The 20,322-nt window shown below is 35.5% G+C and overlaps 1 protein-coding gene across 1 annotated transcript in view; it reads right to left on the bottom strand.

Annotated features, from left to right (window-relative positions):
* Positions 1-212: 212 nt before the first annotated feature.
* The window catches only part of GBE1 (1,4-alpha-glucan branching enzyme 1), a 360,857-nt gene continuing 340,747 nt past the window's right edge, over positions 213-20,322 (bottom strand). Inside the window, exons 15-16 of the mRNA XM_036243255.1 lie at positions 9,153-9,270; positions 213-801 (exon numbers count right to left, since the gene is read on the bottom strand). Of these exons, the coding sequence (XP_036099148.1) occupies positions 745-801; positions 9,153-9,270 (175 nt within the window). The 3' untranslated portion in view covers positions 213-744. The remainder of the gene's footprint in view (positions 802-9,152; positions 9,271-20,322) is intronic.

Genomic DNA, 20,322 nt, shown 5'->3' with positions numbered 1-20,322 from the left:
AATATTCATTCTAAATCAATTCCCACAATAGTACAATGAAATAAACATGAGCAACAACAATTTTGCAATTACTTTTTATTTATTCAAAGTAAAAGACATTTTCTGAATTGTTACAGGCCTTTGGAAGACTGAGATATCAGCATTACCAGGTTACTAAGTGAACAAGAGATCGCAAAATCAAAAGGACTTATGAAGAATAAAACGTGGATGCATTCATAGATAATGACTTTTATGTTACCTACATAATTCATATTATTGCTACATATTTATTATATTATTTGTAAATATACTTTGAAAAAACATAGCAACAATCTTGGTACCTCTTAAGTTAGACAATGAGATAGTAGAACAAATAAAACCTCCTAATATCCATGTTAAAAAATTAATGGAGACATTAAACAGGAATAATCATACACGACACATGATTCAAATTTGAATTTAAAAGCATCAAATAACTAGCCAGGAAAACAATGTTTAAGGACATATAATACTTCATTTGATAATTCTAGCTGCTTAGATATATGGAAAATATAGTCTAAGATCCCTGAAATTTCAAAAACATTCTTATCTACTTCTTAAAGAAAAGTTTGACATTCATTTGCAGAAGCCAGTATTGAACTTCAGACATCTGACGTCTTGGCTGGACACTGTATTTTGGAAAACTTAACATTATGAGCTATGTTGCAATGAGAATAGAAAAACAAAACACACATCTTTCCCTGGTGGAGCTGAAATCCAGTCACTTCAGTTGGGCAGATCCACATTCTGAAGGATGAGGGCCACTCGGCTTGGAATGTACACCTAGGTCAACAGAAGGATGTCAGTGCAATTGAAAAAAAGACTGAATGTGATGTCATTAAGTAAAGGGACATGATACCCTCTCACATTTGCTTAAAATTACAGTTATCTTTACAATGCTACCTGCTTGAGGAGACTCAATTCCACTTTTCCAAAAATTCTGGCAACACGGTGAAACTCATTTAAAGCAATCGCCACTAGAGGGCTTCATACGCCTTACAAAAACCAATACTCCCAGACACCGGGGATATAAATGGCACTCACTGCTGGTTAGGCACCCTGAGGTGGTCTGGGAAGGCTGCCCTACAGGTCACAATGTTACTCTAATTCAGATGAATAAAAGTAATATACAAAACACCGCTTAACACAAGGCAGTTATCATCTTTTTATTTTCTCCTAGCATTTTAAGAACAAAAAGTTAAAAGTAATATAAGGGACCCTAAGTGTATTTTAGGTCCCTCACCAATTTAAGACAATCAAAAAGCTTGCCACTGCACTTAAAAATACAGTACACATCCTTTCCATGCCACAGGGTCCTGACATCCCTCATCACACACACTGGCATCACTGTCTGCCCTTCCTTACTCACCACCTCAATTCCTGAAACACCTCTCACCCTTTGGTCTCTGTCATGCTGTGCCCTGTGCTCACAACATCCTGCAACTTCCTACTTCCTTATCTCTTGAATCTTGAAATATCCCAGCTTCAAGGACAGCTGTTTCTTGATGACACTGATATGATCATTTTCCCACTTCATTTGTGTTTCTTTCTGAACACTTAACACAGTTTGTGATATTTTTTCCTTCTTCAAGTTTACAATCAATCCTCCCCACTAGAGACTCAGCTTTACAACGAAAGAGGCCACATGTCTTCATACTTCTTTTATTTAGCAGGTGCCAAAGACAATGTAGGTGCCAATGATGATTGGATGAAAAAATAAATAACAATGGAATAAATAATAGTGAATTCAATATGTGCATTGAATGAGACTATTGTATGTCTCATGCATCTCAACTTTGTAAATGAACACGATGTTTCTATAATAAAGAACTCTTAAAACTATTTTAAAAGTCAAATAAACCAATATTGTTGGTTAGTTTTGATGAAAGCAGTTTTAAAAGGATGGCCTTTGGAAAAATTTATAATATGAATTTAGTAACTAGAAAATAGTTTTTCTCATATTCAATTCAAAGTAACATGACTTAGGAAATGACGACCATCATGCAAGAAAAATGTCATAAATGCCAAGAGTCACTGGGTTGCTCAAGGCCTCACAGTCTGATTTGAAATCCAGTATTTCCAAAAGATAAATATTATTGCCTTGCAGTCATTAATTGAGGAGAAACCAAGTATCTCAATAGTACAATCTGTTTCCCTAAAATGTACACATTGCTTTAATGTCATATAGTTTTTAAACCACATGACAAGTTAATTACTAGTACAATCCCTTCCATTCAGTATTTTCTATGTGACAAAAGGAAGCTGGAGGTACTGATGCGCCAAGGAGTTTTACTACCAATGATCCAGCCAGATCCAGCCAAAGAATGGCACGTTTACACAATCAAGCTACAGATTAAAGCAACAGAAAGCAGAGGAGGAGAAATAAATGAAACCACTAGTCAGATTTGACCAATTCCCTCCCCAAACAGGCATGAATCAAAAGACAGTGTCCTGCCCTTCCAAAGGACACTACAGTATTCTATGTTTAGTTTGAGGAATCATAGTAAATATAATTAATTAGTGGAACAGCAGGTTATAATCAGAATGGTTCTGAATTGTTTTGATATGAACACTCTAACATTGAAGACCGATCTAAATTTCTCAACAGCATCAGAACTGAACAAAAGAAATTTCAGTTCCCTTTACATTAAAAAACATTTTGCCCTGGCTGGTTTGGCTCAGCGGTTGGAGTGTCGGCCTGTGGACGAGAGAGTACTGGGTCCGGTTCCCACTAGGGGCATGTACCAAAAAAAACCCCCAAAACATTTTGCAGATATTATATGGTCCAGTATGCAGATAAGAGATTCTGGTAAGTGCGAGTGTCCCGAGAAAGATGTAGTGAAGCACACAAGTCAGGCCTAGGACACATAAGGACAGATCCTGGTTCAGGAAAGGTCACATCAACCTCTCCTAGTTGGATACCTTCAGTTTTGGTATCTGACTCATAACCTCATATAAATGATTTCTTTAATATTAAAAACAATAAACTGATAATTTAGAAACAATCTTATGCTGTGATCTTTTGGTATTTTAGCTGGCCCAAATTTAAAAGTAAAACAAAGGGGTCTGACCTATGAAATTTAAGGTTTTGCAATACATACAATGATTTTCTGATTTTGGCATTTAATGGTTTAAAAACTACTAAATGGCCCTGGCCGGTTTGGCTCAGCGGTTAGAGCGTCAGCCTGCGGTCCGGAGAGATCCGGGTTCGGTTCCCGCTAAGGGCATGTACCTTGGTTGCAGTTTGTCCCCAGCCCTGGTGTGGGTGGCAGCCACTCGATGTGTCCCTTTCATGTCGATGTTTCTCTCTCTCTCTCTCTCCCTCCCACTCTATCTGAACAAAATATCGAAAAATGTCCTCGGGTGAGGATAAAAAAAACAAAAACAGAAAAAACAAAAACTACTAAATGATGCTGGTCATTTTATGTGAGGAACTTAATATGCCAATTCCATTCACACTTACAGACCTCTTCATACTATTTGCTCAAACACCTTCAGTTGATAATTGTACAATATCATTAAAGAGAATATTGTGCAATTATGGCAATTTTTTCACTGCAGTGTTAATTACCAGAATGTGTTTATGTTGGTCTAGAGCCCTTGGAGTATAGGAAACATGAAAGAACTTCCCCAAGTAAGTGATTTTCTTAACTCTGGCTCTATATGAAATTTTGAGTTTTCTTTATTAGAATTCTGAGTATGTAAATCAGCTTTTTTAATGGTTATGAAATGACTATCAATTACACTAAAGGACTTAAGGTAATCAGAGCTAATCCTTATGATGAGACAAATACCGACACGCACAATTTGGGGCTCTATAATTTAGTGCTAAGTAATGGCTATATAACTCTCATTTTATAATTTTAAATCTAAAAATAGTTTTGATTCATACTGCAATAGAAAAAATATAAACACAATTTAAGATTTAAATATAAATATTTAAGCATATTTAAATATAAACTATTTATATTTAAGTACATGTACAGAAAAACCATTCCGTATGCACGTCACAGATAATACATGCTGATAAACAAATATACTAGCCCATTCGTTAGCCACTAAGCCCTAAACATTTTGTAGCTAGGATCAAATTAAGAACATATGAGATGATATGATGTATGGCCATGAATTTCACTTTTTTCCACCTATATTTATAGTCCATTCTTCAGAAGAAAAGAGAATGCCACAGTATATATAATCTAACTCACTTATTTGGAGAATCAAAATGCATGCTAACATACCAGTTATTTTGACTACCTTAATGATGTAATCACTATGCCAAACCTTAGTATGGCTAAAAAAAAATAACTGATCTCATAATAATCTACTATACTATTCATCCAGGAAAAGTATTATCTTCTTCTAAGATCATAATTAAGTTGCAAAGATTAATTACACAATTTTGAAAATGGGTGACAAATTTGAAAAGAGAACATTTAAAAAAAATTTTAAGTTAAAAATAATTTAAAGGCTAATTGAAAAATTTTCTTAGAAATTGTTAAAATTATCAATAGAAGGGTAAAAACATCATTCAATGAGGTCATTAGATTCATAACCGTCTACATATATACATTTGTTCAAACCATTAAATGCCCAAATCAGAAACACTCAATTAAAAAATTATTACAATTTTGAAAAATATATGTGACATAAAATAATTTTAATTTTCATGAACATGCTTTTAGTTCATAAAATATGCTCTAAAAAAGAAATCTTATTCTAATACATTATTTTGTATTAGGGTTAACAGAAAAGTGATATAACAACTATTTCTATATAGAAATAAATAGCATCTTATCTAAGAAATATTTAAAAAGTAGACTTTAAGAAGTTCTTCTGTCTGAGAAAACTAAACATTTTCATAATTTTGGACAAAGTAAAAGACATTTCCCAACTGCTAAGCTGTATTTTCAATACGTACAGCTGAGGGACAATAAAAAAGATACACCAATGCCAACCTCCATATTTAAACCAAAAGTCTACTTTGAACCCTCAAATTTAGCATGGGAATACAGTTGTATGTCTTATCCCTGGTTTGGCTTTCCACAATTTCAGTTACCAGCAGTCAACCTTGGTTCAAAAGTATTAAATGGAAAATTCCAGAAATAAACAATTCTTAAGTTTCAAATTGCACGTCATTATGAGTTGGTGATAAAATCTCCCACCGTCCCTCTTCATTTGGCGCGGAGGTGAATTATCCCTTTGTCCAGCATCTCCACGCTGAATACTCTACCCACCCATTGGTCACTTAGCTGTCTTGGTTATCGCGACTGTCGCAGTATCATAGTGCTTGTGCTCAAGAACCCCTTATTTCACTTGATAACGGCCCTTGAGTGCGAGAGTAGGAAGCTGGCAATTAGGACAAGCCAAAGAGCAGCTGTCAGGTGCTTCCTTTAAGTGAAAAGGTGAGTACAGTATAGTAAGATATTTTGAGAGAGACCACATGCCCATAACTTTTATTATAGCATATTGTTATAACTGTTCTACTTTATTATAAATAGTTGTTGTTACTCTCTTACTAAGCCTGATTTATAAATTAAACTTTATCATAGGTATGTATGTGGAGAAAAACTAGAGTGTCAGGTACTACCTGTGGTTTCAGGCATGCCTGGGGGTCAGGCATCCCCCGGGGGTCTTGAAATGTATGGCCTGTGATCAGGCCTGTGATTAAGGGAGGAATACTGTACACAGATCTATTTCCTTTTTTGTTTTGTTTTGTTTTTTGTTAATCCTCACCTGAGGATATTTTTCTTTTTATTTTTTTAGATAGAGTGGGAGGGAGAGAAGGAGAGAAACATTGATGTGAGAGACACATTGACTGGTTGCCTCCTGCACAACACAGACTGGGGCAGGGGATCGAACCCACAACCCAGGTATGTGCTCTTGACCAGAATCAACGCATGACCCTCCAGTCCTTGGTCCCATGCTCTAACTGCTGGGCCAATCCAGCCAGAGCCAGATCTACTTCCGAATGATAAGGAGCAACTTGGGAAAACAATAAATGCTAAAACTATTGCTTTACTCACTCTTCTCCCTTGAAGCTGTTTGAGTTACTGTAAAATAATCTAATTCATTTCATTTCAGGTTCAATAATCTCTGTTCTTCCATTTGTGTCATGAAATTTGAATTTATGAACTATAGAAAAAAAGAACCATGCCCCTCCCCAGGCCTCCAGTGCACTGGTACATATGTTCCTATATCAAGAAACAAAATATAAAGAAATGATTATGCTAAAATGGACTTTCTGATAATGGGCAGTAAAGCAGAATGGAGCAGTTCCGCCCTGTGCTTCTTGGCATTTGTGAGGAACTCTGACTCGGCAAACACCTCCCACAGCAACACGTTCACTTCTCCTCCGGCTTCACAGTCACACTGAGGAGCCCACCCAGGTGCCCTGGAGCAGCCATAGCTATGTTAGGGTTCCTCCGAGCTCTGCTTGGTGCTGTCTTTGAAAACAGATTTGAGACTTATTTAGCTGATCCCTTGGGTTACTAAGTTTATAAATTAAACTTCAGCCAATACTGTGTGTTAGTTATGCTGAGCAGAACTTTACGAAGAAGGGAAAAGTTATATTTTCGTTCCCCTTTCTCACTGGTGCTGAAATGAGACCTATAGCACTGCTGGCCCTGTTCAAGCAACCTGATTGGATCGCAGCACATAGACTCAGCTTAGTAAAGAATTCCATTATAATGAGGTATTCTTATTACAGGTATGTTTTTTAATGTAGCTTTTTTTCTCCGGCTCTACAAAGGATAAGTCTGGCAAGAAGAAACTTGTTTTATTGGACTTTCTGGTGTATTTGGGCTCCCTTATTCTTACCTTAGATCTAGTGACCACTTTATCTAGAGCCTAAAGATTTATTTACATGTGTAATTCCTGAAGCACCTGCAGTGGTTGAAAACCAGATGCCACTGCCGCCAGGAAGACACAGCTAATCTCAACCTTTCAGACCGAGTGGGATCAGAATTCTATTACCAGCAGCGGTTAAGCTCTCTGTTGTTTCTCGGGTGCTTGCAATGCTGTATTCCTCCACCTGCTATTGAGACGTATGTGCATTCTCCCTTCCACCTACTAATTTAGAATGGCACACTTCATACTAGCAAGATCAATGCAATTAGTGCTTGAAAAGTAATCTCCTGGCTCTTCCTGCCACTAGTTAGTTGGCTTGTTTTAATTATGACGCATTATCTTTGCTCTTACAAAAATGAAAGGATGCCAAGACAGTGGTGCCCACTCCAAAGGTTGTGAGCCTTCACATAAGATTTTAATTTCCCCAAAGTTGAGAGGTCTTCTTAATTGCATGTCTTCAAGGCACCTAGTTATCCTGATAAGCTGAAAATACCTAAAAATGTCTGATTGAATAGCTATGATAATAACAACTTTAAAATACATGTGCAATAATAGCATTTTGCAGCTTGCAGAGAGTTTGGCCATGGTAATGAATTCATGCCTCCTAAGAATCTTTTGCTATAGGGAGAATACTCTTACTAATCCTCATTATACAAGTGAGGGAAACTGAGGCACAAGAAGGTTAAAATAATCACTTCTCATAGCCAATAGATGGCAGACTGGGGGCTTGATCCCAGGCTCTCTGTGATGGCATTCCCTAGTATTTTCAGTACAATAAGAGTTTCATTACATACAACTTTGCTGCCAGAATCTTCTTCCTTCTGTCTGGTTTGATTGGTTCAAGTTCAGCTTCATCACAACCAGCTGCTGCTTATGCGTGACACCTCTTTACAAGCTGAATCATCTTCCCTAACTCCTCAGGAGTCCCTAACTCTTGGGTTATTTCAGAGCTTTAAGATAATTGTCTTATTTATTTCAGAAACTAGTTTTGTCAATCTTAGTTTACATGGCAGATTTGAACATTCTGAGAAACTACAACAATAATTTTTCAAGGAAAGGATCTCATAGCACCTTTCAGTCCTCCTTCTCAAAAATGCATAGGTATTTATATTTCCATCTAAAGATATATCAGTATCACCACCACCACCCTTACATACACCCACATGCACTTAGGATAACACCTAAATCTCCTGTGGTCACTGCACTTTCTTCAGAGCCAATAATCAGCACCTTAATCTTGTTTTTTTCATTTATTTCATGCCATTGTCTTTGGAACATCAATTCTGTAAATAATATGGTAATTTACAAAGTGAGGTGTTGGAACCACTGTAAGAGGTGAAAATCTAATAGAAAAATGAGGGAGCCAGGGCACCACACAGATTCTCCTGCTTGACTTACATCTAAACTTTTGAAAAATGAAAGAATTTAACAGTTATAATAAAGCTAGCTATACATTTGTTAGATATATCCTGGGCTCATGAAAATAAAACAAATGATAATCCAAGACCTCCTATGTTGAAGAAAAAAATGTAGGTCTGAGACAAAGAAAACAGAAGAGTCAAGAGAGAACCAGGAATATAACTGATCAGGAAAAGGGAAAATACAGACCATGTAGATGTGGATTTGAACTTATTATCTGGCCATAAAGTAGAATTCTTTCAAATCTAGAGTTTCTAAATTCACATTAAAAAAAAAAAATACACTTAATAACTTGAAGCAGTATTCTTTCATTTGCATTAATAACTCAAAGTAAAAATTAGTTATATAACTCAGTGCTTTCCTCGGTAACATGAAGAAACCACATAATTTTATAACTAGAATGAATTCAGTCTTCAACTGACTACACGAAAGAAAAATAAAAGATATATTTTTATTGATTTTTTAAGATGTTTTAAATTAAACTTCATTAGACAGTCAATAATGTAGAAATCTGCTTAGTATTATAGAGAAAGCAAGAGCAGAAAGAAAACAAATTGTGGCATTAAAAATAGAAATGTTCATAATAGAAAACACTTTAAAATGCCTTCTAATTTTGGGGGAAATATTTTAATCTGATTAAATCCAGCTTCCCCAAATGCTCTTTCCTGTACATTTTCCAACAGCCAATCCAGTCAAGGACCACACACTGCATTTGGGTGTTCAGCACAGTTGTCCTTTCCAATTCACCACCTCCCTGCTCCCACACACATTTTTGCTTCTTGTACACTTGTTAAAAAGTCATGTTTTTGGACAAAAATATTTCTTTAAAAATAATGCAATGAAAATATCTTAAAAACCTCACTTACCAAGAGAGAATGAGGACGCTCATTATGTTCAAAAGCCTCAGAAAAGAAGTCGGTACTGTGGTCCAGTCTCTGGTGTCCTCCATATTCTGCCGCATCTGAATCTAGCACAATTTTGAATGTACAGTTCTTAAGGAATCAGACTGGTTCTGGAGTTAAATGAGACACTGTAAAATATGTTCTCAGAGAGCAATTTAAAAGTGAGTATTCTGAACACTGTGAAATCATGATTTGTGCTTGAATACTCATTCTTGTAAGATTTCAGAGATTCTCATTTTTGAAAGGCGCTGCATAGGTACCTAGTCCAATCTGATAGGATCCGTTATTCTTCTACCACAGCTCATCTCCTGATCGTCTAGCCTGGGACTGAATGTACTATTCGTGGAGAATCTACATCTCTCTTACTGCAACCTATTTAATTGGTTAGAAATTCTTCACCAAAAAGAGCAATTTGACTGCTTGAGATTATTTCAACCCAGAAAATTCATAAGGAATAAGTTCAAAATACAGTTAACCATTCAAATAATAGTTATGTTATCTCCATGTATCTTCTATATATGTATTATAATTTCATATTAAATATAATCTCAGAACCTTTCGTCATTCCTCATCTGATATGGCTTTTTACTCATTCATTCCAGTTTTCTAGATCCCGGTCACTCAAGTGAGGAACACAGAAGTGAACTAGGTATCCATGCTGGTCTGACCAAGCAGACCAAGCAGGCTTACTTCTCCCAGTGGTCACAGGCAGTACACTGCTATTAACACACAAAACCACGTAAATCTACAATCCATCATGCCACAAGAGGGTTCAGGTTGCAATCATGTGATCTTGCTACAATTTATCCTTCCATTCTTCACTGAGTTATTAGACATACTAGCACTGCCCTATTTACAACAAAATAAAAGCTATGGTTATGTTAAAATTTATTATGCTCAGAATATCTAGACATGACATTTTGATACAAAACACTATATTAAAAAAATATAGTAGATACTTAGAAATCTTAAATTTCCTTTTTTCTTGAATTTATTGGAACACATTGGTTAATAAAATTATATATTTCAGGTGTACAATTCTATACCTCATCTGTATATTGTATTGTGTGTTCACCACCCACAGTCAAATTTCCTTCCATCACCATTTATCTCCCCTGTACCCTCTATTACCTCCTCTACCCCCTTTCCCTCTGGTAACCCCCTTACGGTTGTCTGTGTCTGTCAGTTTTGTTTTGTTTTTTGCTTAATCCCTCCACCATTTTTCACCATTGCTCTCCTGTCTGACAGCTGCCAGTCTATTCTCTGTATCTATGAGTCTGTTTTTATTTTGTTCATTAGACTGCACATGTGAGTGAGATCATATGGTATTGTCTTTCTCCGACTGGCTTATGTCACTTAGCATACACTCTCCAGGTCCACCCACACTGAGAAATCTTAAATTTCTTTAGCCTAAGGAGGGATACAGATAGGTTTAAGTATTTTGTGCTATCTTTTTTCTGGAATATAAATGTTTAATCTCAGAAATGTTTGCATATTTTTATGACAGCAGAAATGATCCCATTAAAAGTACATGTAGGTAACAAAGAGTGCCCACCATTTTCATGCCTCGGGAATCCTGTCTGGGTAGGAGACTCAGATGGACTCACTTACAGCAACTTTTGCTGGGAGTGGTGGCCCCATTTCAATTCAATCCAGGTCAGCCTGTCTGATGTAAATTCATACTGATAATCAATACATTAGTGTATTTAAAGGAGAAGGGAACACACACACATACACACACAGCGAGTGATTGTGTTAAAAGATGACTGGACACAGGCACATTCTACAGTCATTGAATATAGCTGCAAATAATTTGAACACATCCTTAGGTAAATAAGGATGGTGAAAATAAGTAATCGGAGACAGTAAATAAATGAAGCATTGTGGAATGATAGAAACTACTAAAACAAGTTTAGCATTTGTTCTTCATCCTAGTTAATTGAATATTTATACAAATCTTCAGAAAGCAAAAACATAACCATTACCAGTTAACGCATAGACTGTTGGTAGCAGTGTCTGAAGAAAGCGAGTGTATCATCCAAAGCAGTGGTCCCCGGTCTGTGGGACGACAATTACTGGTGTGGTGTTGGCTGCTGAGGGCCTCGTGAATGCGGGACTGTTACTACGAGGGACTGGAAAGCTGCGTGAGCGCTACACAGTGTCTGAAGACGACGTGTTGTTATTGTATGCATTAGATACTGTATTTCATATAATGCACATGTTTTTGATTAATAAAATATAGTTTCATTAAAAAGACACAGAATTTACAGTAAGTTTTGCCTATTTAGTCTCTCAGTCAAGGAGTGAGAAATTGTTCTTTCAGAACAATTGTTATATAAGGATCCATTTCTTTTTGATACTGAAAGGGATCATCATACTTAAAATGGTTAGTCTGTTTACTTAATACATATACTTTGTAGCCATAAAGGAAAAGCTTACAAAACCCATAATGAAAGTTTCAAAACATCAGTTTAGACCTATTTCTCTGATCTATAATTTGAAGAAAAAAAATTCTGCTGTGGCCACTTTTGGAATTACCCAGCCGTCTGTTTGTATTACCTAGGGAACACAATAATTTCCTTTAGAAAATGCAACCCTTAAACTCCAGAAAGTCCAACAATTTAAAACATGAATTAAGCCCTGGCCAATTTGGCTCAGCGGTTGAGCCCAGGTTTGGTTCTCACTAGGGGCACGTACCACCAAAAAATAAAAACAAATAAATAAATAAATCATGAATTAAGCCCTGGCCGGTTTGGCTCTGGTTAGAGCATCGGCCGTGGACCAGAGAGTCCCAGGTTCAGTTCCCACTAAGGGCATGTACCTCGGTTGCAGTTTGTCCCCAGCACCGTTTGGGGTTGTGGGGGTGGCAGCCAGTTGATGTGTCTCTCTCACATGATGTTTTTCTCTCTCTCTCCCTCCCTCTCTCCCTCCTGCTCTATCTGAATATAAATGCAAAAATGTCCTCAGGTGAGGATAAAAACATAAAATAAAAACAAACATGAATTAAAAGTGATAAATGTAAAAGAGTTTACAATCATAAATTGCTACCATGTATCATTCAAGTATTAGGAAAACCCCATATTTCAGGAACATTGCTTAAAACAAAAACTTTTATGTAGGTTATTTTAGCAACTGGAAATTTTCTTTCCTATTCTTACTCAAGTAGTCCCTCACTCCCCCTTAATAGTATGCGCGCACACACACGACATAGGCCTACATAACATCAAAACTTCTTAAACCTCTGCTTTCCACTAAAAAAAGTCACTCTGAAACTATAACTGGGAGCTAATTCGCACTTATTTAAACTAGCTTCTTTATATAATTTCCAATCCCAGAGTAGACAGAATAAATATAGCAGGATTCCCCAACATGCCCTTTGCTCACAGCTACCCTCCCTACACTGTGCGGAGTGCCTTCTCATCACAGGCTCCAAATGCACCTTTGAAACTGAGAGTCAGGAGGACAATTCTGATTCAACAAGAGAGCTCATATGACATAACTTTTTAATATTAAAGTAGAATAAACTCTCTTTACTCCCCCATTTACTTCCTAAATAAAATGATGTGTAAGGAAGGCACTACGCATGATAAAAAAGAATGACTTAGGTATGGCTATAGTTTACATGAAACTAACAGCCTATAAGGAGAAGTTAGAGATGCACAAGAATGTCTATAAATAAAGCAGAAAGCAATATTCAATGAGAGGTAGAGCCAAGAGATAAGGTAGGACCAAGAGTCTGTACATAAACAGTTTTGAAGTTTGGGCGAGGCAGTCAAGATTTATTTTGGTAATTATGACAATGTTGAAAATTTGTGAGAAAGTTATACCAGTCAAGAAAATTAACCTGGAGGTCAGGGGTGGAATAGTAGAGACAAGGGAAATACTAAATCAGAGAGACCAGTCAGGAGTCTAACAATGGCCAATGGACAGTAATATGGCTAAACTCAGTGAAAATGGAGAGACACAGATACACCAGTGAGATTTTGCGTGTACAAATGAGTGTACTCAGATGGTAAAGAAACTGATGCTCAATTGGGGGAAACCAAAGTGGAAGAAGGAAACTTCTCTGACCAAAGACACACAACCAATTAATTGGCCAAGCTGGAAAACACACAAGTCAAACACAGATCTAATTACCCTACTATCTATAAGAGGGGACCTATTTTATGCTGAGAATCGGGCAAAGTGTTTTCATATGAAGTTTCTTGTTTAATGTTAGAGTTGAGATGCAAGAATAAAGAGGCCAGAATGATCATGACATGAGAACAAAAATAAGAAAAGAAGATAAAGTGATATTCATCTAAATGATTCATCTAATGAAACTTAAAAGATTGGCATTAAAGGATGGAATTCTTAACAGTCCTTATGGAGTCTGAATGTCTGAAGTTGAATGCCTTTGCTCCAGATCCATTTCTCGTTCATTAGATTTAGTTGGTCATCTTATTGGTGAATACAAAATATTGAACCAAAATTTTATCTTGCTCAATTTGGAAAGATACAGTAGAAAAAGAATAACAGAATGATAGAATTATTATGGAGATTTTTTTTGAAGGAGATCAAATAGGTCCTTATTCATTTGAATGTCATTTAAAAATATTATTTCCTCTTATTTTAAATTCAAGAGCTTCCTAAATATTTGATATCTCTATCAACAGGTTAAAGTAGGTAAGACGTTTTAAGCATTATTTTATAATCTAAGTTCTTAAATCTGAACCAAGGAAGAGCCATATTCTGAAGACCTGTACTAATAAGAATAAAGAACAGGGATGGCAATGAAGACTCTTAAATTCAATGGCTCTTCAAATACTTCAAAAGCTGCTGTGTTTGCTCAGCCACTTGATAAAGTGTCTGTTCAAAGTATAAGGATTTTGATGTAAGAAGTACTATCATTTATATCATTCTGCACTAAACTCACTTCACTCCCGCTGATGAAGCTCAGAAAATTTTACAAGGTAATCTCCTAGGCTCCAAACTGAGTGACCATGAAACAGGTTCTCCAGGGACTAAGATGACCATAGAGATGGTGATGCTGGGTAAGTTACTATGTATCTCTAGATGTAAGATGTCATTGATTTTAAGATGAGGTTTATATATAAATCCAATCATGGCAATCATTGTAAGATAAATCCCAATTGAAGACGTAAAAATGTGGTAAAAAGCGTACATCTGAGAATCTATGACTACAAAATTGGTGAATACAAAATATTGATCCAAAATATTTACCTTGTTCAATTTTGGAAAATACAATGGAAAACATGATGGAATTTTGTTATGGAGATTTTATTTTTCAAAAGGACATCATTTGGATATAATTTAAAACTATTTAAATATTTAGAAACAAGAAATCAAGGCCATATGTATAGAGAACAAATTGGTGGTTGGCAGAGGTAGGAGTGGGTGTCAGGTTGAATGGGTAAGGGAGGTCAAAAGGTTATGTAAGTGAAACTACTGTGTTATTTTCAGATCTGAGTCTTTTATCATCCCACATATTATGACTGCAGTAACTTCTGGGAGCTGAGTAACCACCGGAGAGAAAATCTATATCAAAGACAGAAAACATAAGATACAAAATTTTAAGGAACTGTGAACAAACATCTGGTAGAGTAAGAACAGGTGCTGAAAAGCAAGGAGAATATTATATTTGTAACAGCCTAAAAGTACTTACCCAGCACAGGCCTTGCCACAATATTCTAATGTAATCCTTCCCTTTTTATGTTTCATAAATTGAATTTTATTTATTGCCAGATACAATCCACAAAAATTTAGGTTATAGCTGTATAGCGTTTCAAATAGATATATCCCTTTATTTAATAAATATAGCTAAATTATGCCTAATTGATTGTCCTGAACCACAGAAAGGGCCATAAATGATAACATTTACTTGCTCTCTCTGATTTATTTCCAAATATAGGAGTATCGAAGACTTGTGATGTGTTACTGTTTATTTTATAAAAGTGTATCTGTGGTAGTGTAAGGCAGGTGTGTATGGGTGAGATTTAGACATTTCCATCTTTCTGTGATCTAGAATACATGATAAATTAAAAATTCATCACTGTAAATGTGTTCCGATATTTTAATTAATTTTTCAAAACTATTTTCTGGCAATGTGGTATTTATTACTATGTTTCTTTCAAAGGAAAATACCAATTTAGCTTATTTTCTCTCCTTGATTTTAGTTTTAAAAATACCGCAATACTATAATGATAATAATAATAATAATAATTTTAATAATAAAATCAAAACAGAAAGTAATGTGAAAATACAGAATTTCTATTGCATGTAGTCAAACTATATTTTTAAATTAATGCCAAATAAAACCTCTTTAAGGGAGCAGTGTGTTGTTTACTCTTATTAGTTCATATTAAAATGTTGGTGCCCATGGTTAAAGCAGCATCTTCATGCATGAGCTACAGATGCATTCAAGTTTGTGAAGACTGTCTTTATTAAGAGTTTAAACCACCACCACAGATTTTAATTAAGTATAAAACAAAGCTATACTTCAAGTATAAACTAAAATGTGCTTGTTTCATTAACAGGTTTCTGATTAGACAGTAAAAAATTAACTCCACTTCCTGCAAGTTTACTTCCTTGGCTGAACATTTTTAGAAATTATACAATGAATGAAAGCAATAAAACAAAAAAAAAAGAATGGGATCAAATATTATTATCTACCACATTAATCATAGATTGTTATGCTTTTTGAGATGCATTTTCATGCAAATTATTAGTTTATTCTTAGGCATGCTTAATGACACACATCAGTAAATAGCAAATTGAATGATAATATAAAATACTGAGTGCTAGATATTTCTCAAAGCAAACAGAAAATATATTCTAACTACTTTATAGAATACTTTGACTCACCTAATTAGGGGCTTTTTTTTGTCCTAGAAGATTATATAACTTGAATTAAAAAATGTCATTGTTTTTCAATAACTCAAGAAAGAATAATAGTGAAAAAAAAACAAAACAAAAAAAAAACATGCCCATATTTCTAGCCTAATCTGCCTGGAAAATAGTTGCTCTCTGTCATTAAAGATTACCAAAGAATTTGTGAATTCAATTATTTGATGAAGCAATAGCAATTATTTAGAACTGGAAAAGCAAAAAATGACAGATTTTTATTCACTTTTTAACCACAAACTTGGTCATCAAAATGAATCTCAACCACAGAGATTCAACATTTTTTTTTACAAACACTATGCTTTTGAACTCACAATAATTTTGACTTAGGCTATAAAGAAACAACTTTCCTCAAACATACTCGAATACAGCCTTCAGTGGAGTCCAAAGCAACATGTATAAATGAAAGAAAATAATTGGAAACTTCAAAGTCCCTGAAAAATAATGTCAATTATAAGCAGCAAGTAAGCATCATCTGAGCCATTCCATGCAGACAGACAGGGGCAGGAGAATGCATTCTAAAAGAGTGAAATAAAGCGGGAGCATCAATGGGCTTTGGGGTCCAACAATTATATTCTAATCCCAGTTCTGCCAATCACCAACTGTGTGTCTCAGAACAAGTTAGTGACCTTCGGAGGCTCAGTTTCTTGTTGGTGAAACAGAGGTGCCCTCAGGGCTGTGACGATTAGTTGAAGCAACGTGTACCAAATCCTTAACACAGTGTCTAGCACTTAAAAAGCCCTCTGATTATTAGCTACTGTTTATATTATTATTATTATAGACCCTGGACCACATTTAAACTGCTGTCTTAAATGATGAAAAATGTAAAAGTGAATCTATATAGTCTCTGGCTCACTTTTTACACTAAACTTGGCCTCTTCTTCCTTGACAAACCTCATTTGCATTCCCTTCTCCCTAGAATCTGAACACTTTTCCTGTTACATAAAAATGTTAATATTTAAGCTTAATTGGACTGTATATTGAAATATTTGAGGACTAGACACCTTTTGAAGTTTTAAGTTGTTGCTGTTCAGTCTTCTGAAAAGATTAAGAAGGCCAATATGAACACACTACCTGAAAATTAAACACTTTCTCACACCCTCGTGTTTGTCCTGATTTTTCACCATAGTACTATCAACTTTTAACATACTTTAAATTTAATTATTATAGTTTTCTGTCTTCCAATATTAAAACACAATCTCTATAAGGGATTTTTGTCCTTCCCCAACCTCTCCTCCCCTCTATCTAGGACTAGGACTTAGATTAGTATTTGTCACATTTACTGCGTGAATTTTCTTTTCATTATTTCCTATTGTAATATCCCCCTTGGGTTTCGATATACGCATGCTTTCGCTAAACTTTAAGACATAATTTGATACTGCTTTGACCATGACAAAAAAACAAAACAAAACAAAAAAACACCTTGATTTTCTTCCCTTTTGATGGGGTTAAATTTCAGATCTGTACAACAAATTCTAATACAATCCCATTTCATTATCTATAAAGTTGTACCTGGACATTTAAAAACATTTTTCCCTATCATTAAATGAACGCATATCATTTTGAAGCAATTACTTGTCAGGTGAATAACTCTGGTTTGAGCCCTGGAAATAGACATTTTATATAATTTTTAATGAACATGGATAAATGATTACATGTTTAACAAAATCAGCATATATTAACGGCCTGCATTACCAACTTGACTGGATATCTTTCTCTAGACAGAAGGTTAATATCAAAATGACATGTCAAAGTCATACATACACATATATAAAATAATTGGGCAGGACCAGTATATGCACATAGATATAATATTTTCTACCACTTTACACCATCTGCCAGATAAAGACTGCAAAATATACAAACACTAAAATACTTAAACTCTGAAATCTTATTTTTTTATCCTTTATAGAACCATTCTTTTTCTTTATTTGCAATCCCAGCTATTAGGAATATAAAAAAGTTAATGCATATTTCTCTTTTTCTTTTCACTTTTAAGATCAAATGGAAAATCATAACACTACAGGGCTCACTCCGTGCTTCAGAAAGCTGAATGCAAAGGGGCTGGGCCTGTATCCTGAGAGTAAACAACCAGAAAGCAAAGTCTGCAGGTGTATATATGTGTGTGTGTGTGTGCGCACACAGGTGCTCAAGCACACACACACATGCATCCTCACTCCCAATCATTCCTGAGCACTTCTGGGCACACAGCCTATAACTGTCACAACTATACCTAAATTGATGATTATGAGGGAAAAGATTCAAAGTAAACATTTCCCATAGGCACAAAAAACATTACTAAAAGGGTTTTAAAAACACACATACACACATGTACACATGATTGCTAATAAATTTATTTTCCAGGGTTCTAATAAATCTAATATAGTACCTTGCAATCATCTTTAGAACAATCATATTAGTTCATCCTACTAGGTAAACACAGAAAACAATAATATAAGGAAAGGGTAAAGCTAATAAGTTATTCGTGGAAAGGGCATGTTCGTATAATTCAAAACAAAATCAACAAATGGTTTGCCTATGATAGTCAAACATGGAGATAATTTATGTAATTCAAATAAGCAAAAATTCTAGCACATTTTGACTTCTGGTCAAGATGGTGGAGTAAACGCCGTGCTCACCTACTCCCATGCCACATCAAAATTAGAACTAAATTATAGAACCACCACACTTGGGAACCACCTAAGACTAGCTGAACAGAACTCTTAAAACAAGAATATAAAGAATTATATAGTGAGAAAATAAAATATATAATTAAATGCTTCCATTATAAAGCTACAGGAAAGTTCATCTCCCTAAATCTGTCCAAGGCTGTCGCTATTATGAGTGGCAAGGACAAATGAGAACTCTCATGCTGTAAAACCTGTGCCAGCATTATGGGACTACTGTGCATAGAATAATTTCTATACTCAATAATTTCTTTTTTTTTATTTTTTTATCCTCACCCGAGGACATTTTTCCATTTTTTGTTCAGATAGAGCGGGAGGGAGAGAGAGGAAGAGAGAGAGATAGAAACATCGACATGAAGGGACACATCGAGTGGCTGCCACCCGCACGACCAACCAGGGCCGGGGACAAACTGCAACCGAGGTACGTGCCCTTAGCGGGAACCGAACCCGGGTCTCTCTGTACCGCAGGCCGATGCTCCAACCGCTGAGCCAAACCGGCCAGGGCTATACTCAATAATTTCTATACTCAGCCATTTCTATGATCAATGGCTGATCTAGAAATCTAAGGTAAGCAGAATTCTTATCTTTCACCTCTTTGTAAAGTGTTCTCTCCTCTCTTCTAAGGGGTGTGTAGTCCAAAAACCCTCTTATTCTCTAACATTCTTCAGCACCATTCATGACACTTTAGCATTCATTGCTTGAAGCTGAAATATGCTTAGGTTTATACGCCAGTTTAATTTTTTAAAATGTGAGTAAAATGTGAGTTTAAAAATATTCTATTTAAATTAATCTATGTTTGAGAAACACATTTTACCTATTTTAATGGCATTTCTACAGAGTAACAAAAAGGTGAATTATCTGGTGCCCAAATGAAAAAGTGTCCTGAACTTAGGGGAACTAGATTTAAATCACATTTATTCACTCACTAAGAATATGACCTTGTTATAGATCTTTTTGATGCTCATATTTAGGTTGAGGATGCCTGACCTGCATCACTAAAATGTGAGGAGAGGAAAGAATGAGTCCACATAAATGAAAACATCTGTACATTGTAAAGTGTTATACAAATTTAACTTCTAGAACTAATTTGGAAACCATTTTCTAAAATATATCTCCCAACCTAATCGATTCTATTGAATTTATATGGGCTGAACCAGGTCATGCTAGAGATATTCTACATCTCAAACAACAACAACAACAAAACACAACTATTTTTGCATGCTTCTCAGTATCTTCTAATAGTCATTCAACATCACAAAATTATACTTGAGGAGCAGGGCACAGATCAAGGTAGGAAGAGTGAGCAGGGACCATCTTCATAGAACTGACAGTTGAGGCTATGAGCATGTTAGAGTTCTACGAGGGAAGAGAGCCAAGGATAGAGAATAAATTAATTAATTTGGATCTGAAGGGAAAAGGGTAACACAAACAGTGGGGAGAGAGAAAGGGGAAATCAAAGCAGTGCTGCCTTATGGGAAGAAAGTGGGGTTAGGCAGTAAGGCGAACCAATGGTACAGAGTGAAGAAAGGATTCAGCAGGGCCCA

Source organism: Molossus molossus, unplaced genomic scaffold (assembly GCF_014108415.1).
Source record: "Molossus molossus isolate mMolMol1 unplaced genomic scaffold, mMolMol1.p scaffold_m16_p_5, whole genome shotgun sequence".
NCBI lineage: Eukaryota > Metazoa > Chordata > Mammalia > Chiroptera > Molossidae > Molossus > Molossus molossus.
Note: the sequence above shows the minus strand (reverse complement) of the source record. Positions and strands in the feature narration are given on the sequence as shown.